The 25,063-nt window shown below is 36.1% G+C and overlaps 1 protein-coding gene across 2 annotated transcripts in view; it reads right to left on the reverse strand.

The window, feature by feature from the left end:
* Positions 1-997: 997 nt before the first annotated feature.
* Positions 998-25,063, reverse strand: part of GALNT13 (polypeptide N-acetylgalactosaminyltransferase 13) — a 470,520-nt gene continuing 446,454 nt past the window's right edge. Inside the window, exons 10-11 of one of the 2 annotated variants that reach the window (XM_047085690.1) lie at positions 9,008-9,142; positions 998-1,153 (exon numbers count right to left, since the gene is read on the reverse strand). In XM_047085690.1, the coding sequence (XP_046941646.1) occupies positions 998-1,153; positions 9,008-9,142 (291 nt within the window). Of the gene's footprint in view, positions 1,184-9,007; positions 9,143-25,063 lie in introns of both variants that reach the window. The other variant, XM_047085689.1, reaches the window with a different exon arrangement.

Below are 25,063 nucleotides of genomic sequence, written 5' to 3' on the forward strand. Positions count from 1 at the left end.
TCCCAACTTTCCCAGCTTTCTAACACGTCTCGAATGTAGTTCTAATGTAAATAATGCCCCTTGTCTTCACTCGTCTCCATACCCCATTCAGCCTTGTCACTGAGCATTCCAAGCTCCATTGTGTCTTCTACTAACAACTTGAACTGGTTCATTCGAACCAGAATAATGCCCTAACTTCCCATCTGTTCTCATAGGAAGCTATTGCACAATGTAATGTCCTTTATTTACAGGACGATAATCCCCTTAAGATCAAGAACTAGGACATGTTCTTATTTGCACTCTTTATAAGAATTCCATACTGGTTTTTTGACTTAAACTGAATAACGATTCTTTTCATTGCTTACTGAGAAGATATTCACAAATCACACAGGTGATAAAAGGTATAATTTTTAAAAAGCTTTTATTGTATCACTTAGCCAACCACAAAGAAAATCTTAGATATAATTTATGTTATAAACTTACTGAAAATTACATTTTAGTTTTCAAAAATGCATTTCCTTCACGCTTCAGGTTAAAATAATAAATTCTAGAAAAGCTACCCTAAATCTGCACACAATGGAAGTATCTGAATAAAAAAATAACAAGATTAATTAATTTTAATGTCCCCAAAACAATCCATAGTTTTGGCTATGTTTTTTTTAATTGATTATTTTTAGCTCTAATGCAAAATCTATTATATAAACATGACTATAGTTAGCCTAAGAAAGCTAATATGTCATAATGTATTCCATTAATTATATTTATGCATATATAAATATTTGAAATAAAGTAAAAACTGGAAAATGTCTATTAATAATTGACCAACACTTCTTAATATAGTCAGCCTCCAAATTAATAAGCAGCTAAAAGTAAAAGACAGAAAAGTAACTCCGTGGAGAAATAGCACATAAAGATTTTTCTTAAGTACATTTTAAAGAATTTCTAGATTTCAATAACAGAACATAACAAAAATAGTAAAATAAATTTAACAGTCTGCAAAACAAATTTACGAGACTTATTAGAGAATGTAATCAGTAGGATTCTCAAAAATATTTCTAAAAACTTCCATTCTTGTATAGTTTCTTAGTAGCCATTTTTGCAAAGGGCTATCATTACATGTTTCCACAGTGGGCTTCTGGGAGCCATCAGCTACTTTGCTTACTGAGAGACAGGACTGGGTGATTATGTGAAGAAGAGTGTGGGTCTGTTTGACAAAGAAAATAATGAATAATGACAAAATCAAGTACAAAGGCAGTAATAAATCAATCATTCTTGGCAACATACAATTTCTACTGGGTAAGGATGGAAGGCACACGTCATAATAATTGCATCCATGAAGCTAAGAGCCACATCCTTTTAGATGACTTTAGTATCAACTGTATTAAGTAGGAGCAAATGAAGATAAGACTGGGAAGATGGAGCAGAGCCTGAGATCAGATGTTGAAACATTTTGAGCGAAAGGTTATTTTGGACAGAAAAGGTATATTCTCAATGTTCACTCTAGTGACAAAAATATTTTTTTATAGTGCTAAGTGGGTTATTTTGTGAGTAGATATTCAAAATTGTTGAATACCCAGAGTTTTTTCAGTTATGGTTTGTGAGTTCCTCACTCCTTTGCCCTAAACTTGAACAGATGCCAGGGAAGAATCCAGGGGAGAATATATTGATTTAATGTTTTGCTTTACTTTGTACAGTATGGTACTCAAATTGTTTCCACCATGTTTTCATGCAGCTGACCTGTGTTAAAAGTGTTGCACATGTGCATTGCCAAATTCATCTAAATGTCAATTAGCAAGTTAATGAAGAGAGGAAAAAGAAAAGGTCAGCTCCACTTGGGCTCTTAATTTGACCTAATTCTCCAAACACAATTTGTAATTAATTTGTTTCTTGTTTTCGGTCTATTGCCTCCTCAGGAGCATTAGCTCCAGGAAGGCCAGGAACTATAACTATATACATCAAGCCTAGTGCCTGCCCACAGGAGGCTCTTCATAAGTTCTGACTGAAACACTTATGAAAGGCCAATGCAGAAAATAAATTCTGTTAAAATTAAACTACATCTCTTTTGCTGCTTAATGGACACAAATCATTGGATTTTCTATTTCAAGGACTTAGTGTCTATAGTAAAATTGTAGACAAATGATTTATAAATCTACAAAGGATAACATGTATATATTATCATATATATGATTGTCATATATATAATTTATATTTAAGATTTTATATATACATATATGTGTATGTGTGTGTATATATATATTTAGCCAAACTTGAATTTCCTATCTATACTGTTGAAAATTCCTAAACTTGATAATCCTCTATCTTCAGTGATGTTTCTTTTCATAATAAATTTTTCTTGGTAAATGTCATGTTAACATCAAAGACTTTAGTGTTCGTGATTGTGAATTTCATCTTATTAAAACGAAAAATGAATTATAAAGTTTTCCTTGAATTCAAACAAAACAAAACTTGCTTTACCTATTCTCAGGAAATATAACTCCAGAGCATAAATACAGTATAAAATTTTCCATAAAAAATACTATTATAATATTTCCCCTAAAGTGTTTATCACATGAGTGACCATGAAAAACATTCAAAGAACTTTCACTCCTGGTGCTTCTGAAAAGCCAGTAAGGGGGTGCCTGAGTGGCTCAGTCAGTTGGGACTCTGACTTCAGCTCAGGTCATGATCTCATGGTTTGTGAGTTCGAGCTCTGCGTTGGGCTCTGTGCTGATAGCTCAGAGCCTGGAGCCTGCTTTGGATTCTGTGTTTCCCCCTCCTCTGCCCCTCCCCTGCTCATGCTCTGTCTCTATCACTCAATAATGAATAAATGTTAAAAATTTTTTAAAGCCATTAAGCCAGAAGAAAAATTAGAAATCTCAAATAATCCCATTGGGATAAAAAGTATTTTTTATTTAAAAAAACCCACAAAAACATTGAGTTTTCATTTGTTTGAAAAATAAGTGTAGTTTACTTATTTTTTCTCAGTGTTTCTCAATGATTAATATTTTATGTGTTTTCTAGTTATTTTTAGTGCTCATATTATGCAAATTTATATTCGTCTAATGAAATATCCTTCCACTTTATCGTGATCTTTCTTATTCTGTATTCAAATAATCTAAAAACATAAGAATTACACAATTTCTACAAAGTAGATTTGCCAAAAATCATTTCCCTTTTCCATTTGGGGGAGTATCTTTCCAATTTGGAGCTATTATAAATAATGTTTTCATAAACACCTCTGAACATCTCTCTCCACATGTATAGTCACTTATTTATAAATTATTCTTGAAGTGAAATCACAAGATCAAAAGGTATAAACCTTTTAATACATACTAGCAAAGTTTAAAAAAAATCTACGATACTTGTTTTGTAATAATAGCAGTAGCAGCTAACATTTCTCATGCTTATTATATGCTAGGATACTACATGGGTGTCAGTCTTACTACATCTACACCAGTGTTGTGTGTTCCATTAAAAACATTTCTCGACAGAGACAGGATAGAGAAATAAATATAAGAACACATGTGAAATGATTTTTTTTATTTACGTATTTCTGATAGTTCTAAATAGCCAATGACAATGAAAGAGAAAGTTAATTGAAATATTTCTCCTGTGCTGATTATTCAAGACCTTGCATAGTTTTATATTAGGTATACTTTTTATTTTCTATGAAATACTCTTTATTAAGCATATCAGCCCTTATCGTACTTGTTGCAAATGCCTCTCACAACTTTGGAGGACTGTCATGTTAATTCAGTTTTGAAGGTAATGTGACATACAGGCTGACATGAAGCATACTGCCGAATATCTTCCTAGTGCTTTATTTAAAATATTGGCTGGAAAACAAGGTAAGATGAACCCTAAGCCAGGATTGGTTTTTGTTTATAACCTTACTTAATCATTTTCCTTTGAAGTATAAAACATTAGTATTTTCTGGGATTTACAAAATTTGAATTATACTATTTAAAGATGTATAAGAAAATAATTCCTGTCTTTAAACATATACATATGTTTTGCTATCTAAGACAGGATGTGTCATGCATGGAGTATCCCTAAATCTACCCTTTTGAAAAGATAATTACTACTGAAAGCCAAGTGACTTCAGACTAAGAAAACGAGTTTAATGACAAAGTAAGAATTATAAAATTAGGTCATACTTTTGCATCTTCTTTATTAGAAAGCACTAAGTGAAAAACTTGATAATTTAATGAATGAATAGAAGTGACTGCCTGGTCGGTTAAAGAACCAATCAATCATACAGGCTTCAGTTTAAAAGATTCCTTACTAAAATTTAGTTTAGAAAGTTAAAAATTTAAAATGAAATTCGATTGTTATATATAATAAGCAAAAACAATGTTATATTCAATAGCAAAGGCAGTAAGATTTCCCCTATTGATAAAGTATGAAATAATAATTAAAGAGTAATATATAATGAAGTTATTCAAAATATTAAGTATGATCTCCTGACATGGTGAACTGTGTTTCATTAGAACAGAATATGAGTATTCTAAAAAAAAAAAAAATGAGTGTAAATGTTTCAGAAACAAGAACTAAAATTACAATACTAAACTATTGAAATTCCTATTCACTAATTGAGTCTACATAAGAAACCACAGCTATGGGACAATGGGAATGTGGAAAGGTAACACTAGTCAGATATACACAGCCTTCTAAAGGTAAATTGAGTCACTGTTTTTATTAGGAGTGCTACACAGGGAAATGGCTGGGTTGCCATTATAGATTACTTACCTTGAAATTATATTGCCATTTACCTGCTTTCTGATGAAGGTAAAAGGAGGAGGTGTTAGGTAAAGTCTAAATATAAGCTTCTGTGATTTCAGTAAATATCAGTCCAACATATTTTACCTACTGAAAAAAATCCCTTATCTTGTGACTCTGGGAAACATTTGATACAGATGGATATTGAATTCATTTTTTCAGTCAACTTGCTCAGTCACATGAAAAACAAGACTTATTTTTAGCATCATATTTTGCTCCCTTATTTTTTCTTTGTTGCGTAGTGTTTGTTGAGCATAAGTGCTCTGTCCTAAAATTAGATTCTTACACTGTATATAGCTGCTTGAATGTTCAAAGAGAAATGTAATTATATGCGCTTATTGTCAGAAAATGTAAATTTCAAATGCATTGGAACACAACTGCAATGTTCAAATTGAATATAAGGAAATCTAAATAGAATGGATGGATGACAACTTTATAAAAATAATTTTTAAAATGTTTCAGTGCGATGAAATTTAGATTTTTTTTTCTTTTTTGTTCTAATTCTGTGGCAGTTGCTTTCATAGCACCATAGTGTTCGGGTAATTGATTTAAGAGGTTATAGACCAGGTGAGGATCTTGTAGTTTTGTTGGTGATGCTCAGTTGCCCCCAAACTGAACATGTTTAGCCAGGTATAAAGTGATACCGAATTAAATTCATGGCTGTATTAAAAAAAATATTAAGAAAGTGAAAAATTCTATGTTTCAAATTAAAGTTGGCCGAAGACATGTATCTGTTGCCAACATGTGCTTAGTTTCACTCAAATAAAAGGAGAACCAATTAGATATTAAATTATGAATATGTATAAAGTTCGTAAGCAATTAGACCATACTGACAAAGTGGTTTTATGACTGTTCGTCTAAATAGTCTATTGCAGAACATCTTTCCAAATATTAAGGAAAGGAGAAATTCTATGTGAGTAAAATTGGTAAATTTTATTTAACCAATTGATAATTGATGATATTTAATCCCTTTCATTTATAGTAATACACGTTTAGCTTATCAGATCAGCATCATTAAAAGCATCAAATTGTTCCTAGTTTTTCAGTGACCTCAAAAGGCAATGTAGGGTAGTGGAAAAATTGCTGGATTCGGTGCCAGAAACCTGGGGTCTAAAACCTAGAGAAACTGTTTTAACACTGTAAGCTTACATTTACTAATATAAAGAATACAAATAATAATAATATCTTACAGGACTACTATTAGAATTTTTTGAGAAAACAGATGAAGTTATAGACACTCTAAATTTCATTCCCTTCGCTGTTCCCTTCACTCACCCAAGAAGCAAACAAACTGGAGAGGCTCCATGTTTTGAGGCTTTATGATACTGTTTGAATTTTTCTCTGGATTTTCTAATAATTCTCCTATTAATGACTTTTCTAAAATTGAAAGTGCTATGGGAGATGAAGTGATGGAATGTTTCAGTTGTACACACTGTGAGACTTGCGGTTGTACCAGTCACTAGCTTTCTTCAATTACTATATTAGAATGTCATGTCTGCCCCCATCGCTGGCAGTGTGATCTTTGTGCTTACTTCCTGCCTGATAAAGGCTGAACGAAGAGAACTTTAAGAAAAGTTTCAGCTCTTGTAATCCTGTGAACTCCACCAAGTTTTATTCTGCTTTGATAGTATACCACCCTCAGGTTCCTCAAAGAAAACTAATTCTGCCTTTGATAGCAGTAGATAAATAACTGAATTAAAGAAGCAGCAAGTACCACTTTCTACTTCCCACAGGGTGGATGCCAGAAGACCAGCACTACTTGGCAATGACTCCTCTTTCCCAGCACCTCTCACCCTTTACTCCCTATCCCTCCCCCATCTCTCCTGAAGGCCTGTCATTTTCCAAAGTATGTTTATGCCTTTTCTTAACTTTGCAATAATTCCAACAGTTTATAAAAAGACTAAGGAAGATAAGTAGATGTTTGGCCACTGTCTAGACCTTCTCAAACTTTAATATGTATGTAAATGACTTGGGGATTTGTTAAGATGCAGACTCCGATATAGTCTTGTAAAATTCCAAATTTCCAAAAAGTTCCCAGGTGATGTTCCTAGTCTGAGAATCACACTTTGAGTGGTAGGAGTTGGGACTGTTCTGTAGACTAAGTATTAGATTTAAATTTCTTTTAAAAAAAAGTCTCTATTCTTCTGACTTTTTTACAAATAAAATCAGTCTTATTTCAAAGCTGAAAATTCCAGAAAGGTGATTCATTATTCCTACAATTATTCTATTCTCTTATGACCTCTCCACAGTATGATTTATGCACTCATAAATTTGGCAAAAAATCGATACTATGACTTAAATATTAATTTTAGACAAGTTGAACATCACAATTTAATTTTAAAAACAAACATAGGAGGGTAAAGTATGTTATATAATTATTACTATGATCAGATCTTTTAAAACCTAAACATTTCTCAATATTTATGGAATATTATAAGCTTTTTTATGTGTGTTCCAGAAATGAAGTTTACATGACACAAAATATTCCAATGCTATAAAAATACTACAGTAGCTAACTACTAGTCATCCAAAATAGTAAATTTACAAAAACTATTTGTCTTAGGTGAAGCAATCTATTTTTTTTTCTCTTTTCTTTCAAAATCCCTTAGTATTCAACAGTCTTACTGCTGGCTGATAAAAACGTAAACAAAATATACACCTAAGTACCAATAATATAGTTATTTCAGAAATTAAAGAATCTGAGTTATGACCATAGTAGCCGTTGCCCACTCAAAAAATAAGGAAAGTTTGAAGATTAAAAGTGGTACTCTGAAATTCAACACTGCTTTACCTTATCAAAAGTACATATACTCCTTCTCCTTTCCTTATAAATATATATTCTAGATTTCTTAATTTTTAACACTAGGCCAATAAAGTTCTGGGTTCATTGCGAAAACTAAAGAGCAACAGCAACATAAAGTTTTATTTAAAAAAAATGCTACTTGTAGGATTTCTCCTTTATCTGTACATTTATCTGTACTGTACAGAAGGAGAGAGCCAAGGGTCCAGGTTTACCCCCATGTATTATTAAAGGAAGTATCTTCTGCAGTCTTAATATAAAGGGTGGTGATGATGATAGCTCAAGAGAAAAAATGGGGGTCAGACAAAGGTGAGTGAACAAGGTACAGAGAAGATGAGTCTGAATAGAACACACTGGTGCATTATTGGAATGATTCAGGATGTTTGCCCTTAATTATGTCACAGAAGAAGAATATTTTATGTCCAAAGAGCTTCATTATATAAATTTTGGAGCCAAATTTTAACCCTACATAATCAATTTCAAATTACATAAAAATTCAGTAAGTTTTCCTGCTAAGAAACTACAACATCATGCAAATTGGAAGGACATTCAAAAAGTTTTTTAAAAGAAGACATTATTACAATATCAATAATACCAACGACTATAGATTGGTTTTTAAAATGTTACACTTGCAGAGTATTTTAGGCTTAAACAGTGCATTTGTGAAATTTGTTTACCTCTAGTGCATTATTTATCTTGCAAGAATAGTTCTTATTTTAAGTCACCAACCATTTAATGAGGAAAATGTAACACGGATGACCCAATTCATTTTGTTAAGCAAAGGGAGTGGAAAGGAACGAAGCTGTTTCAAGGCAACTTCCTTATGGAGAAGAAAATATTTCTTTTTTATTAGCTCCATCTGATGGTTGATCTGGTTTTTACACACAGCCTGGCTATAAATTCCCAACAGTAATTTTATTGTTTTCTCTCCCTCTCTTCTATCAGAAAGATGTACTACATTGAGGAAATGCTGCTTGGCTGATTATGTACCTAATTAGGTTATCGAATTTTGCAAAGTATTTACCATTATAAAGAGCATTCTTGCTAATCTTATCAGCTTTTTTCTTTTTTCCTTTAAGTTGGGAAGCTGTAAAATTTTAAATTTGAAAATATTGCTGATAGTGTCCTGTAATGCGCATCTTCATATATACCTCTCACCTAAGCGTAGCTGGCCGCTTGCCTAACTTATATGAAGCATGTACATGTGATAACACGTTTTAAGCACATAAAAATGAATTTACTTTCCTTATTCGTGTTTTACACTAGTGGACTAGTTTGGCAAAAACCTATTTATATGCTATACCATCCTCATGCTATCAGATAGAGGCGTGCATGCTTGAAAATACAGTTCTTCCAATGCACAAAAAGTAGCTTAGCATTTAAATGTATTTGAAATATATAAATGAGTTTAAGCACTAAATGATAAGTAAATTGAAGAAAATACTGTACCTCTGCATCATATTCCCATAACTGATTTCCTCTCATGTGGTGGCATTTTAACATGATTACAGGTCCGCTGAGTCTAGACACATCCAAGCACAAATCATCAGTTCGGATTTCTTTGTCAGCAGTATAAGAAAACACCTGGGAATATAAAATTCAGCTAATAAAATAATCTTCTTAAAAACAAAAAGAAACCCCACAATATAGCAGATTTCTCTGTGGAAGCATTGATATCAACTTGTGTTTTCAAATAGTGTCTGCCGTGTGATCTTGAGAAAGCTAGTTGACCTCTGAGTCCTTTCCCTGAACTGCAAAATAAGGCAGTGTCATCTGTTTCATAAAGTTTTTGTGAGGCCTCAGTTTAATAAACTAAAATAGTAAATACTTATTATTTGGTGGCACCACATTTCCTGCACTATACTTGTCTCATATATCATACAACTGGTTCAATAAAACAAACTTTGTTAACCATATGGGGCTCAACAAAGGGCACTCCTTATTCTCACCACCATACAACCAGTACCCCAGCTCTATAGAGCTCATGATGTCTTTCATAAAGACCTTTAAATCTTTCTTTCCATAGGTACATCATGTAAATTTTATTAAATATTGTCAGTGTGTTTCCAAAGGTTGTAGAATTAGCTTCTCCAGAGAGCTCATTAAAAGTAGGCTCTCTGCTTATCTTATACGGTATAGCTGGGCTTGGCTACAATCCTCAAAATATCCAACAAATGTCAAGGTGGATTGTGGATTCATTGTTAGCTAATTTAAACTGATACTATAAGAATCTTTTTTTTAAATTCCTGGTATGAATAATTTATTTATAACATTGATTATTGAAGGTTCATGAGTTAGTAAGTACCTAAATTATAAAAGTTATTTTCTTCTGTTAGCTATGATAAGCATGGTTCAGTGTTTTGTGGGTATTTTTTTCTTTGCAATGTCAAGAGGGAATATAATAAGGAAGATTATATGAGGATCTTTTAGTTTTCCAATGCAGTCTGATAAAATTGGAGGAAGTCAGCTCTAGAAATCAATTATACACGCTGGAGCCCTGGCCTGTAAGCTAAACAAGTTAGTCTTGAAGGGGTTGGCCTCTTCAGCACCGAGACTCTGGACTTCTCTGAAAATCACAAGTGGTAAGAGGAGAATGCAAAGTCAATGATAAGGATATTCTTCACAAAAGTTGTACATTCTACTCAACAGTATAAAACCTTGAGAAGTATATGAAATTCATTTAATTAAACTATGTAAAATATAGATTTGATGTATGGCATTCAGAAAAAAATTTCCTATCTTTTGTACTTTTTAATGCTCACACTTTTAATGGGAATTATGAGTAACCAAGAGAATAAAAGAAATACCTATCAAACATAAGTACTATATCCTTTCCAAACATGGTATTTATTAATACAATATTCAATTTAATACAAACATATTTAATAGCTGAATTTAATAGGAGACCTTGATTTGAAGGAGGGAAATTTCTGGAGAAATTTCTTTTATCTTTTGTTTTAATGTGAAGTATAATTTTCCACATTGAAGTATTTTCTTTTAGTTGTATACAGATGCCAGTGTAAATGGAAACACCGAAGCATTCACATTTGCCATTAATTTTGTTTGAGGAATACAATCAGAGCCTGAAAATGATTTTTCCTCAGGTCTCTTATGATAGTTTGGAAACTTTACCACATTCTTTTTTCCTTGATTACTAATTTTAATTCAATCAATAGCTATCTTAAGTGATTTATACTCAATAAAGATATATTTGTAGAATATATTCTGAGCCTGTATACATATAGTACCTGAAATTATGTTTCTTTGGCCTTTGCACTTGAAAAAAAATTAACTGATGTTAAAATGCTTGGTCCACAGATAATTTTTTTCCTAAAAAAAATCTGTATATAGTGCTTTATTTTCTGGCACTAATTTGTTCACAAATCCTAATAATTAATATGATTAATTTATTTTTCATACCTGAGAATCTCATTTTTATGCTTGATTACTATTTTTTTTCTTGAAGTAAGTAGCATACTTTATTACACAGTGGTAAATGGAAGGATGGACTTTTTTTAATATGAAATTTATTGTCAAGTTGGTTTCCATACAACCTCCAGTGCTCATCCCAACAGGTCCCCTCCTCAATGCCCATCACCCACTTTCCCCTCCCTCCCACCCCCCATCTACTCTCTGTTTATTCTCAGTTTTTAAGAGTCTCTTATGGTTTGCCTCCCTCCCTAACTTTTTTTTTCCCCTGTCCCATCTCCATGGTCTTCTGTTACGTTTCTCAGGAGCCACATAAGAGTGAAAACATATGGTATCTGTCTTTCTCTGTATGACTTATTTCACTTAGCATAACACTCTCCAGTTCCATCCACATTAGTACAAAAGGCCATATTTCATTCTTTCTCATTGTCAAGTCGTATTCCATTGTGTATATAAACCATAATTTTTTTTATCCATTCATCAGTTGATGGACACTTAGGCTCTTTCCACAATTTGGCTATTGTTGAAAGTGCTGCTATAAACATTGGGGTACAAGTGCCCTATGCATCAGCACTCCTGTATCCCTTGGGTAAATTCCTAGCAGTGCTATTGCTGGGTCACAGGGTAGATCTATTTTTTTTAATTTTTTGAGGAACCTCCACACTGTTTTCCAGAGTGGCTGCACCAGTTTGCATTCTCACCAACAGTGCAAGAGGGTTCCCGTTTCTCCACATCCTCTCCACCATCTATAGTCTCCTGATTTGTTCATTTTAGCAACTCTGTCTGACTCGTGTGAGGCGATATCTCAGTGTGGTTTTGATTTTTATTTCCCTGATGAGGAGTGACGTTGAGCATCTTTTCATGTGCCTGTTGGCTATCTGGATGTTTTCTTTAGAGAGTGTCTATTCATGTTTTCTGCCCATTTATTCACTGGATTATTTGTTTTTTGGGTGTAGAGTTTGGTGAGTTCTTTATAGATTTTGGATACTAGCCCTTTGTCTGATATGTCATGTGCAAATATCTTCTCCCATTGTGTCAGTTGCCTTTTAGTTTTGTTGATTGTTTCCTTGCAGTGCAGAAGCTTTTTATCTTCATCAGGTCCCAATAGTTCATTTTTGCTTTTAATTCCCTTGCCTTTGGAGATGCATCAAGTAAGAAATTGCTGCGGCTGAGGTCAGAGAGGTTTTTGCCTGCTTTCTCCTCTAGGGTTTTGATGGTTTCCTGTCTCACATTCAGGTCCTTTATCCATTTTGAGTTTATTTTTGTAAATGGTGTAAGAAAGTGGTCTAGGTCATTCTTCTGCATGTTGTTGTCCAGTTCTCCCAGCACCATTTGTTAAAGAGACTGTTTTCCATTGGATATTCTTTCCTGCTTTGTCAAAGATTAGTTGGCCATACATTTGTGGGTCCAATGCTGGAGTCTCTATTCTGTTCCACTGGTCTATGTGTCTGTTTTTGTGCCAATAGCATGCTGTCTTGATGATTACAGCTTTGTAGTAGAGGCTAAAGTCTGGAATTGTGATGCCTCCTGCTTTGGTCTTCTTCAATATTATTTTGGCTATTCGGGGTCTTTTGTGGTTCCATACAAATTTTAGGATTGCTTGTTCTAGCTTCGAGAAGAATGCTGGTGCAATTTTGATTGGGATTGCATTGAATGTGTAGATTGCTTTGAGTAGTATTGACATTTTAATAATATTTATTCTTCTAATCATTGAGCACGGAATGTTTTTCCATTTCTTTGTATCTTCTTCAATTTCCTTCATAAGCTTTCTATAGTTTTCAGCATACAGGTCTTTTACATCTTCGGTTAGGTTTATTCCTACATATTTATGCTTCTTGGTGCAATCGTGAATGGAATCAGTTTGTTTGTCTTTCTGTTGCTTCATTATTACTGTATGAAAATGAAACTGATTTCTGTACATTAATTTTGTATCCTGTGACTTTACTGAATTCATGTATCAGTTCTAGTAGACTTTTGGTGGAGTCTATTGGGTGTTCCATGTACAATATCATGTCATCTGCAAAAAGTGAAAGCTTGACTTCATCTTTGCCAATTTTGATGCTTTTAATTTCCTTTTGTTGTCTGATTGCTGATGCTAGCACTTCCAACACTATATTAAACAACAGCAGTGAGAGTGGACATCCCTGTTGTGTTCCTGATCTCAGGGAAATCTCTCCGTTTTCCCCATTGAGGATGATATTAGCTGTGGGCTTTTCATAAACGGCTTTATGATGTTTCAGTATGTTCCTTCTATCCCGACTTTCTCGAGGGTTTTTATTAACAAAGGCTGAATTTTATCAAATGCTTTTTCTGCATCGATTGACAGGATCATATGGTTCTTTTCTCTTATTAATGTGATGTATCACATTGATTTGCGAATGTTGACCCAGCCCTGCAGCCCAGGAATGAATCCCACTTGATCATGGTGAAGAATTGTTTTTATATGCTGTTGAATTCTGTTTACTAGTATCTTATTGAGAATTTTTGCATCCATATTCATCAGGGATATTGGCCTGTAGTTCTCTTTTTTTTTTTGCTGGCTCTCTGTCTGGTTTGGGAATATAAGTAATGCCGTCTTCATAGAATGAGTCTGGAAGTTTTCCTTCTCTTTCTATTTTTTGGCACAGCTTGAGAAGGATAGGTATTATCACTGCTTTAAATGTCTGGTAGAATTCCCCAGGGAAGCCATCTGGTCCTGGACTCTTATTTGTTGGGAGATTTTTGATAAGTGATTCAATTTCTTCACTGGTTTTGGGTCTGTTCAAGTTTTCTATTTCTTCCTGTTTGAGTTTTGGAAGTGGGTGGGTGCTTAGGAATTTGTCCATTTCTTCCAGGTTGCCCAGTTTGTTGGCATGTAATTTTTCATAGTATTCCCTGATAATTGTATTTCTGAGGGATTGGTTGTAATAATCCCATTTTCATTCATGATTTTATCTATTTGGGTCCTCTCCCTTTTTTTTTTTTTTTTTTGAGAAGCCTGGCAAGAGGTTTATCAATTTTGTTTATTTTTTTTAAAAAACCAACTATTAGTTTCATTGATCTTTACAGATTTTTTAGATTCTATATTGTTTATTTCTGCTCTGATCTTTATTATTTCTCTTCTTCTGCTGGGTTTGGGGTGTCTTTGCTGTTCTGCTTCCAGATCCTTTAGGTATGCTGTTAGATTTTGTATTTGGGATTTTTCTTGTTTCTTGAGATAGGCCTGGATTGCAATGTGTTTTCCTCTCAGGACTGCCTTTGCTGCATCCCAAAGTATTTGGATTGTTGTATTTTCATTTTCATTTGTTTTCATATATTTTTAATTTCTTCTCTAATTGCCTGGTTGACCCATTCATTCTGTAGTAGGGTGTTCTTTAACCTCCATGCTTTTGGAGGTTTTCCAGACTTTTTCCTGTGGTTGATTTCAAGCTTCATAGCATTGTGGTCTGAAAGTATGCATGGTATGATTTCAATTCTTGTATACTTATGAAGGGCTGTTTTGTGACCCTGTATGTGATCTATCTTGGAGAATGTTCCATGTGCACTCGAGAAAAAAGTATATTCTGTTGCTTTGGGATGCAGAGTTCTAAATAGATCTGTCAAGTCCATCTGATCCAAGGTATCATTCAGGACCCTTGTTTCTTTATTGATCCTGTGTCTAGATGATCTCCATTGTTGTAAGTGGAGTATTAAAGTTCCCTGCAATTACCACATTCTTATCAATAAGGTTTCTTATGTTTGTGATTTTTTTATATATTTGGGGGCTCTCATATTCGGTGCATAGACATTTATAATTGTTAGCCCTTCCTGATGGATAGACCCTGTAATTATTATATAATGCCCTTCTTCATCTCTTGTTACAGCCTTTAATTTAAAGTCTAGTTTGGGGGCTTCTGGGTGCCTCAGTCGGTTGAGTGTCCGACTTCAGCTCGGGTCATGATCTTGTGATCTGTGAGTTTGAGCCCTGCATCGGTCTCTGTGCTGACAACTCAATGCCTGGAGCCTCCTTTGGATTCTGTGTCTCCCTCTGTCTCTGTCCCTCCCCTGCTCATGCGCTCGCTCTTGCTCTCTCTGTCTCTTTGTCTCTCTCTCTCTGTCAAAAATAAATAAACATTAAAATTAAAGTCTAGTTTGTCTGATATAAGTTTGGCTACTCCAGCTTTCTTTTGACTTCCAGTAGCATGATAGCTAGTTCTCCATCCCCTCACTTTCAATCTGAAGGTGTTCTCAGGTCTAAAATGAGTCTCTTGTAGACAGCAAATAGATAGATCTTACCCTATGTCTTTTGGTTGGAGCATTTAGTCCATTTACATTCAGTGTTATTATTGAAAGATATGGGTTTAGAGTCATTGTGATGTCTGTAAGTTTCATGCTTGTAGTTATGATTCTGGTACTTTGTGGTCCTTGCAACATTTCACTCACAGAATCCTCTTGTAGGGCTGGATTAGTGGTGGTGGATTCCTTCAGTTTTTTGTTTGTTTGGGAAAACCTTTATCTCTCCTTCTATTCTGAATGACAGATTTGCTGGATAAAGGATTCTCGGCTGCATGTTTTTTCTGTTCATCACATTGAAGATTTCCTGCCATTCCTTTCTGGCCTGCCAAGTTTCAGTAGATAAATCCATCACTAGTCTTATAGGTCTCCCTTTATATGTTAGAGCATGTTTATCCCTAGCTTCTTTCAGAATTTTCTCTTTATCCTTGTATTTTGCCAGTTTCACTATGATATGTCATACAAAAGATCTATTCAAGTTACGTCTGAAGGGAGTTCTTTGTGCCTCTTGGATTTCAATGCCGCTTTCCTTCCTCAGATCAAGGAAGTTCTCTGCTATGATTTGTTCAAGTACACCTTCAGCCCCTTTCTCTCTCTCTTCTTCTGGAATTCCTGATACAGATATTGTTTTGCTTGATTGCATCATTTAGTTGTATAATTCTCCCCTCATACTCCTGGATTTTTTTATCTCTTTTTCTCAGCTTCCTCTTTTTCCATAATTTTATCTTATAACTCACCTATTTTCTCCTCTGCCTCTTCAATCCATGCTATGGCTGCCTCCATTTTATTTTGCACATTATTTATAGCATTTTTTAGTTCCTCATGACTATTTCTTAGTCCCTTGATCTCTGTAGCAATAGATTCTCTGCTGTGTTCTATGCTTTTTTTCAAGCCCAGCAATTAATTTTGACTATTCTAAATTCTTGTTCCATTATATTGCTTAAATTGGTTTTGATCAATTCGTTGGCTGTCACTACTTCCTGGAGTTTCTTTTGATGAGAATTCTTCCATTTCATCATTTTGGGTAGTCCCTGTGATAGCTCCAAACTGCAGGGCACTTCCCCTGTGCTGTCTGGAGAAACTTGTGTTGGTGGGTGGGGCCGCAGTCAGACCGGATGTCTGTCCCCAGGCCACCGCTGGGGCCACAGTCAGAATGGTGTGTACCTTATCTTCCCCTCTCCCGGGGACAGGATTCATTGTGAAGTGATGTGGCCCCTGTCTCCACTGCTTACACACTGCCAGGTTTGTGGTGCTGCTGTGATGGGATCTGGCGTATTAGCCAGGGTGGATCTTCAAGGTGCACAGGGGTGGGAGGGGCAGGCTTAGCTAGCTTTGCTGTCAGTGGTCCCCTGCAGAAGGGGCCTTACAGCACCAGGGTTGGGGTAGGGGAGGGAGGCAGGCCTGTTGGAGGGATGGATCCACAGAAGCACAGCATTGGGCTTTTGCATGGTGAAAGAAAGTTTGGTGATGAGAACTGGTTCCCTTTGGGATTTTGGCTGGGGGATGGGCGAGGGAGATGGCACTGGCCAGCACATTTGTTCCCTGCTGAGCTGAGCTCTGTCTTCTGGGGCTCAACACCTTTCCCTCCTGGAGTCCTTTCACCCTCCCCTCTCTCTGAGCACAGAGCTGTTGACTTTTAACATTCCAGATGTTAAGTCCCGCTGGCTGTCAGAACTCACGCAGTCCGGCCCCTCCACTTTTCCCCCTCCGCTTTTGCAAGCCAGACTCAGGGGCTCTGCCTTGCTGGGCGGGCTGCCCCTCCACCACCCTGGCTCCCTCCCGCCAGTCCGTGTAGTGCACACTGCCTCTCTGCCCTTCCTACCCTCTTCCGTAGGCATCTTGTCTATGCTTGGCTCCAGAGTCTGTTCTGCTAGTCTTCTGGTGGTTTTCTGGGTTATTTAGGCAGATGTGGGTGGAATCTAAGTGATCAGCAGGACGCGGTGAGCCCAGAGTCCTCCTAAGCTGCCATCTTCCCCTTACTCTACTATGCTTGAGTATTTCTAGGATGGTTTTTATTCTAATAATAAAAAGGTTAGTGTATGTCATGTACATGTCTTTCTTGATTTTATTTGGAAATTATTAGGCTTGATCTCAATTATTTACTCCTTTTTATCTATCTGCTTTTTACCCATAATTATCATCTTTGTGCTTTTTCATATCTCCTACTGTAGGAGGTTCATGGAATTCACTTTGGGATAGTCTAAAATTGCATATGCAAAATACTTTGCAGAAATCCAGGTACCCAGAAAGCAGTCAGTAATTGATATTTAGTGTTAGAGGTCCTCCCAGGTTGTGGCCTTGTATGTGAATTCCTGCCTTGATAGTATGCACAGTACCCAAAGAATTTTTAGGACAGGGTCCAGCCGGTTTGCTCTTACCTACCTGTGCTGAGCCCGCTGCACGCAGTTCTGAGGAGAGGCTGTAATACCTGAAGACTATCCTGACACTTGCACATATATAGTCACCCTTTACTGAATTTCTTACGACTTTGGGGACAATGTCCTTAGATTCCTTAGGAAGAAGGTGCTCCTTACGGCTGTTGCCTATTGGCTGTGTCAGTACCCCACATAGGCTCCCTCAGGTGGTATGTGTAGCTCCTGGAAGAGTATCTGCCCAATCCGTTCTCCTGCTATAATTAAAACCTTTATTCCTGATTATAAGGTAAGGTATTTCAATCCTGAACACATATGAAGCACATTAACTTAAACATCACACATGTTGATGACTTTGAGATCGAGCCTTTCATTAGTGAAGTCTAATTGTATGTTCTTTTACAAAAATTGGACACTATTCCTCCCTTTCTAGTTAAAACACTGAAATTGCTTTATCATTGGTTATCAGTACTGATTCTTACCAAAACCAGAAGTGAGTTACATAAATACTATATTCAGCATATATTTCCAGTTGCTCCAATGCAGTTTGATTCCAATAACAATTGGTTAAATCAAAGTCTAATCACTTTAGGTTGACTAGAAGCAGAGTAAAATAATCTCAGTGTATTCCCATCCATTATAAAAGAGGAATAAGGAGGAGGTTAACATTAATTGAGCACCTGTTTTAGAAACCATGTATAATATGATTCCTATATATTACATTAAATTTGCCCTTTTGTATCATTGTACAATTGCATTCATGTTCCTATGCACACCAACTTAACATTATTGCAAAGCATAGTAAGTAGAGCTCTTTACATGAATTGTACAGATGCAATAATTTATGGTGCTTTGAAAATTGTTTTGTACATAATCAGCAGATTTAACACATAACATTATGACCCATCTAGCATTATGCATCTTCTTTTGTAGTCTGCTGGTCAAGCTAGCTCTATAAACAGCCACTAAAAAGGCCATTTTTACTCAATTATTTTAAGTTCAGCTATCTTATAAGAAGTGATTGATCCTTTGTTCCATTTTGTGAGCCCTTTTAGTTATTATGCCTTCCAAAACTACTTTGATGACTGTAACATTTTAGTTTTTATTGTCTCCTATTACATTAGTTTGCTAGGGCTGCTGTAACAAAGTACTCCACACTAGGTGGTTTTTAATCTCCTCAGAGCACTGGAGGACAGAAGCCCCAGATCAAGGTATCAGCGGGATTGGTTTCTTCTGTGCACCCCTCTCATTTGCTTGTAGATGACTTCTTTTACTTTGTGTCTTCACATGGTCTTCCCTGTGGCTGTGTCCTAGTCACTTCTTATAAAAACAACACTCTTATTAGGGCCCACCCTAATGATCTCATTTAATCTTAATTGCATCCTTAAAGATCCTATATCTCCCAATGTAGTCCTATTCTGAGGTATGGGACTAGGACCTCAACATAAGCATTTGAGGTTGGGGAGAGACACGATTCAGCCCCTAAAGCCTATTAACCCCTTAAACTGAAAGAAATAGCATGTCTTTCCCTACCTCTAGATGAAAACTGTAGATTTTTCCACTTGTCTAGGACCCCTAGGGTTCAATTCAGAAAACACAATGGCCTGTTGAATATTACTAGTGAAAATTCTGAATGAAATGTAATCCCAGACCTTCTTCCCTTTTCCTAGGTTGGAAGCCTGCAGTGGGGTAGAACATAGTTGACTCCTTTATCTCACCATTTTAAGAACTTCTTTTCTTTCTTATCTCTCCTGCCCACTCCCACATTCCCCCACACTTCTAATTGGTTTTTGATTCCACCAGGGTAGTAGAAAGTATAAGGGGTCTTACCTGAACTGTCCTTGGTAACTCCTTCCTGTTCTCTGGCCTGGCAGAGATTTAAAGCTCCCTCTCCTGAGAGTGTTTAAGGTTCTTTAGAGATTCCCATAGCTAAGCACATCTTACTGCAGTGCTGAGAAGACAATGCATATTTTATAAGTGGGCCACTTAAAAAAAAATGTTTATTTTTGTGAGAGAGAGAGCATAAGCAGGAGAGGGGCAGGGAGAGTGAGGGAGGGAGACACAGAATCAGAAGCAGGCTCCAGGCTCTGAGCTGTCAGCACAGAGCCCGAATTGGGCCTCAAACCCAGGAACAGTGAGATCACAACCTAAGTCAAAGTCAGCCACTTAACTGAGCCACCTAGGTGCCTCAAGTGGGCCACTTTTTATGGCTTGACCAAGGAGGCAAGCTGACTCAGGCGGTGCAGTCACTTCAATTCAGTTGTCACAGGCCAGCTGTACTATGTGTGAGTCAAGTCACAGCCTGCCATATTCCCCAAAAGCATGAAGAGCATAGCAATGAAGCCCTTAAAATGGTGTTCTACATAATGTTCAGGGCACAATGAACTGCAGGATTTTTTCTTTTTCTTTTTTTTTTTTTAATGTTTATTTATTTTTGACAGAGAGAGAAGCAGAGAATGAACAGGGGAGGGGCAGAGAGAGAGGGAGACACAGAATCTGTAGCAGGCTCCAGGCTCTGAGTTGTCCGCACAGAGCCTGACGCGGGGCTTGAAGTCACAGACCGCGAGATCATGACCTGAGCCGAAGTCGGACGCTTAACCGACTGAGCCACCCAGGCACCCCAGCAGGATTTTTTTTCAAGAATTATTAAGACTTTGAAATTTCAAACCCTGCTTGACCTCATGGGTTGTGCACCCATGAAGCTGCCACCCCTGCCTTGAGTCCTCTCAATAAGGTTTGTCCCTGGAAGCGAGACTCCCACCCCCTCCTCTCTAGAGGGTGGGCAACTACTCCCTCCATAGAAAACCTCAGTCTTCTCCACCCTTTGATGTCTCCTGTCATGGGTTGAATTGTGTCCCCCAAAAGATATGCTGAAGTACTTTCTTGTAAGCACCTCAGAATGTGAATGTATTTGGAAATAAGGTCATTGCAGATGGAATTAGGTAAGTTACCATAAAATCGTACTGGAGTAGGGTGGACCCTTAATCCAAAATGACTGGTGTCCTTAGGAGAAAACAGAGACATACAGAGAGAAAATGCCTCTGTGATGACGGAGGCAGAGATTGGAGCCAGGTGTCATCTACAAGCCATGTGGATTGCAGGCAAATACCAGAAGTTAGAGGCAGCAACAGATCATTCTCCCTTACAGGTTTCAGAAGGAATATGGCCTTCCCGACACCTTGATTTCAGACCTGTAGCCTCAAGTATTGAGAGACAATAAATTTCTATTGTTCAAGGCACCCAGTTTGTGATAGTTTGTTAGGGCAGCCCTAAGAAACTTATATACCTCCTTCTATTTCTTATGATGGTTGCAAATTTTGCATAGTAAAGTCTGATTTTAGATTTCACATCAGTGGCATCTTGGTGTCTGGGCTGAAAATGGTAACATCCAGTTATACATTCCGAAAGCATCAATCATTTTTATAATCATTTTTCTATTTAAATCTTCATAAAGTGGCTCTTTGCTGTATGAGGTGAATAACCTGCTTTTATTGTAGATTTTATAGAGATCAGATTAATTTCTGTCTCTGAATTGATGTACTCAAATAACTTTAGGAGTAATGCCCAACATATAAAAGATGATAGCCAATTTCAATCTGTTCCTCTCAATCAACATTTTTTTTTTTTTTTTTTTTTTAGAGAAGGTAAGCATTTTCATTATTTCACCTATGCGTATGGTTTGTTCTGGATTTTTCACTTTGGGAAGTATGTTCAAAGGCATTTCATATTTTTTCAAATATCTACAATTAAAACATTTTAACAATTTTCAAGGATTGTTGAGAATGATCTAAAGTATTTTTGCATTCATTCTTTATTTCACACAATTAAAGATTGTGTCTATACATACCTTGCTTAAAATGCTAATGTTATACAGATACTTTTTTGAAACTACTTTTATCTTTACCCCTTTGAAAAATTTGAAGTTTGAAAAATTGCAAGCAAATTTTGCTCAGATTTGTAGCATAAGCAGCTGTATGCAAAACCACTCAAGCAACACAAGTTGCAAAAGGAAGTTCACTGTTCTGAGCCAGGGGTTCAGGAGCCAAAACGCCCTCTGGTGGCTCTGTATTGTTACAGTATTTCTTCTAACCTGACGAAATACTTTGTAATACACACACTAATTTTTCTATATTTATATTATTTTTATATGTATTCTGTGTTTAAAGGGTTCATAAGTGTATTTTATTCACCTTTATTATATAGGCTGTGATTTTTCTAGATTTAGTTTTGAATTTGTAAAATACTTTTCCTGCTGAGTCCTCCTATTTACTATAAATGTTCTCAGTTTGAAGGGACGCTCTGTCACTGTATGCCAACTGCTGCACTTTCTAGATGAAGAAACTAAGCAACAGAGTTACAGGATTCGCACAATTTTCCAGAGCCACTTAGTGACGGAGGTCTTTCCAGACCCCAAATTCATTGCCACTATTCTTTTACTTGAGTACACTACCCCTTAAACCCCCGTCACTTGGTCATTTTGGAAATTTGCGCCCTCTGGGAGATGACTTTAGGTATTTCAAGTGTGGTCAATTTGAGAAATCTGTTAAGAATCCAGAAGGATAAATTATTAACATTCCCCCACTAACACACACATATCATAGTAGTTTTCCTCCCCCTCATTCTGTAAAAGTAGCCCAGGAGAATTGTTTAACAATAAAAGACCTTTAGCAATGTGATTTATTTTTCAAAATATCCTCTCAGTGTATGTCACACCATTGTGACATTAGCATGAAGAATGCATACATGGAATTGAATTCATCAATGGAGCTGCCAAGGAAAGAACCTTTGCTTCTAGACCGGATCTTTTTCTGTCTTAATTGATTATTTCAGTTTTCATCTCCAGCCTGTTACCTCAGCGGTCTGTGTGGAAGAGGGTAAGGAGAATAGGAAGCTTCTGGCTGTGTGCTCTTTACTTATCTTACATGCCTAGATGATATCTATGGTCTTTTACAGATTTGATGCTCTAAAACTCTATTACTAAAAACAGAATGTTGGTACATATCTCGTATTCAATATTCCCATCCTCTCTTCAACATCAGCCATGATGCATCAACTCTTTCCCCTTTTACTTTGATGTAACAACTTTAGATTTCTGAATTTGTGATCAGCAAGTCACTTCATCCTTCCATCCCTGACTGGGTATGTTTTGATCACTTCATTAGCGCTCTCCTTCCCATTCCACTTTTCCCAGAAAAGGGCAACTCTCCTTAAGGTTTTATTACCTTCTTCACTTTCTTCTTGTAGCACTTTGTAACTACTCTCATCTACTCATCTACTCATCTACATTGTATTGCAGGTATGGTCTCATTTGCACATATGGTGAGTGGGATGGCACTCGAACAATGGGCTTTGGGAAAATGACACAGACCTGGGTTTGGCCTTCCCTCTACTACTCATCAGAACCACAGTTACTGTGAGCCTTTGTCAGAATCTTGCCTTCCTTATCTGGGAAAAGGGATAAAGATGCCCACTGTTTTCTGGGCTACTTCAGAGGCTGAATGAGGTAATTCATGTAAACTCTAAACACAGTACTTGATGTAAGTAACATTTCAGTACTCGTTGTTATCTGTACAAAATCCAGGCATATAATTCACATTTGATTACATTCTGTCTCATCTCTGTGTTCTATTTTATTTTATATTTCAAATCTTGCTGCCCCAATAACAAATCCTAAGGATGTACTTTTGAACACCTATGGAAACAATTCTAAGAAAAGAATATTTGCCCAATAACTACTTACTCAATTGAAATGAAAACAATTTGTCTTTGGAATCTCTAGTTCACTTTGTGAAAATTAGTGCAGGAGAGTTAGGTAATATAAGCAGGATGCACTAATACAATAACAAAATGTTACATTTTTTTCTTTATGTTTCTATTTTCCTTCTACGTCATTGTTAAATCCTCCCATTTTAGACACTATTGATGTTAAAGTTTATGTATGTTTAATACTTCACTGTCTTGAAGGGGTTTAAAGGAAGGCTTCAAGAAATGTAAAATATAAACATTAGGCTCCCAGTACTCATATTTTAGTATTGCGCTACTGAAGAATATAACTTACAAATTTAAGCCCCATTGGATATCTCACTAGATACGTTTGCATGTGCAGATGTTTTCTATGCCATTGTGGTAGAATTCTCAGATGGCCCCAAGATTCCTATCCTAATACACATGCCCTTTATAAACACCCTTTGCTTGAGTGTGTGTGAGACTCTTCTCTGACAGGAAAGTCACTCTATAACTATATTGTTATATAAGACCTAGAATTAGAAACCCAAGAGACAGAGATTTTCCTGCTGCCCTTGAAGATGCACACTGCCTTGTTTTGGAGACAGCCTTGTTTGGGAAACTAGAAGAGCCCCCAGCTGCTGAGAGCAACTCCTGGCACACAGCCAGAAGAAAAACAACACCAAAAACCAATGATGGAAGCTCAGTTCCCCAACTGCAAGGAACTAAAATCTGCTAATAACCAGGAAGCTTGGAAGGGGGCCCTGAGTCTCCAATGAGTTCTCAGCTCTGGCCAACATCTTGATCTTAGTCCTATGAGACTCTAAGCACAGAACCAGTCATGTTGCTCCTGAATTATACCTGTAGAACTGTGAGATGATAATTTTGTGTTGTTTTAAGCCACAAAATTTGTAGTATCTTGCTATACAACAATAGAAAACTAATACGGTGACCATTAGGAAAAAGGAAATATATACAAAAATTCGAATTATTCTTACCATGTGAATACCTTCTCCCATGCTATGTCTCTATCATTTAGGTATTTATTCAATTATTCGTCCATCTATTTATTCAAATACTTTTGGGCATGTTAAATGCTTCAGGCCTTATCCAAACTATATAGGCTCTTCCTGAAACTGAATTCAAAACCCAAATAATCTAATTGGGTGCCAACATTTTTGTAAGAGATTCCTCCACTATTCCAGCCTACCTTAAACTCTGTTTTCCATGTTCCCATTGTAATGATTTTCTGTAACAAATTATCTTTCTCTTGATGGTATTCTCTGCTACATTTACCCTGATTATATTATTCCTTATATATTTATTCTCTGAAGAATTTGCCCTCACACATATAAATTGCAAGGAAAGTCAAATGCATTACTGGATGGGATATTTTCTTTCAGCCATGGGCAATATAATACACACTTTCCCTTTATCACTAGCTCATGGAGTGATACCCTTTATCACTAGTACCATGGAGCACCAAGATATTTGGTCTTTAGGTTCTTACTGACTTATGCCTGCGAATGTAAAATAGACACAACAGCAATAATATATACCATTCATGTGACATCTATATAAACTAGTATATTTGTGTTTATTAACCAGAAATTTATGGTAAAAGACTTTTGTGCCATCCTTTCTGAATATATTTTTAACTGGTATTTTGAGAATATTTCATATCTTAAAAGGTATTCACTTATATCATGAGGTACTTCTTGAAAGTCTG

Source organism: Lynx rufus, unplaced genomic scaffold, assembly GCF_022079265.1.
Source record: "Lynx rufus isolate CCGP_SWC_20201006 ecotype Redwood Valley unplaced genomic scaffold, mLynRuf1.p SCAF_2, whole genome shotgun sequence".
Classification (NCBI taxonomy): Eukaryota; Metazoa; Chordata; class Mammalia; order Carnivora; family Felidae; genus Lynx; species Lynx rufus.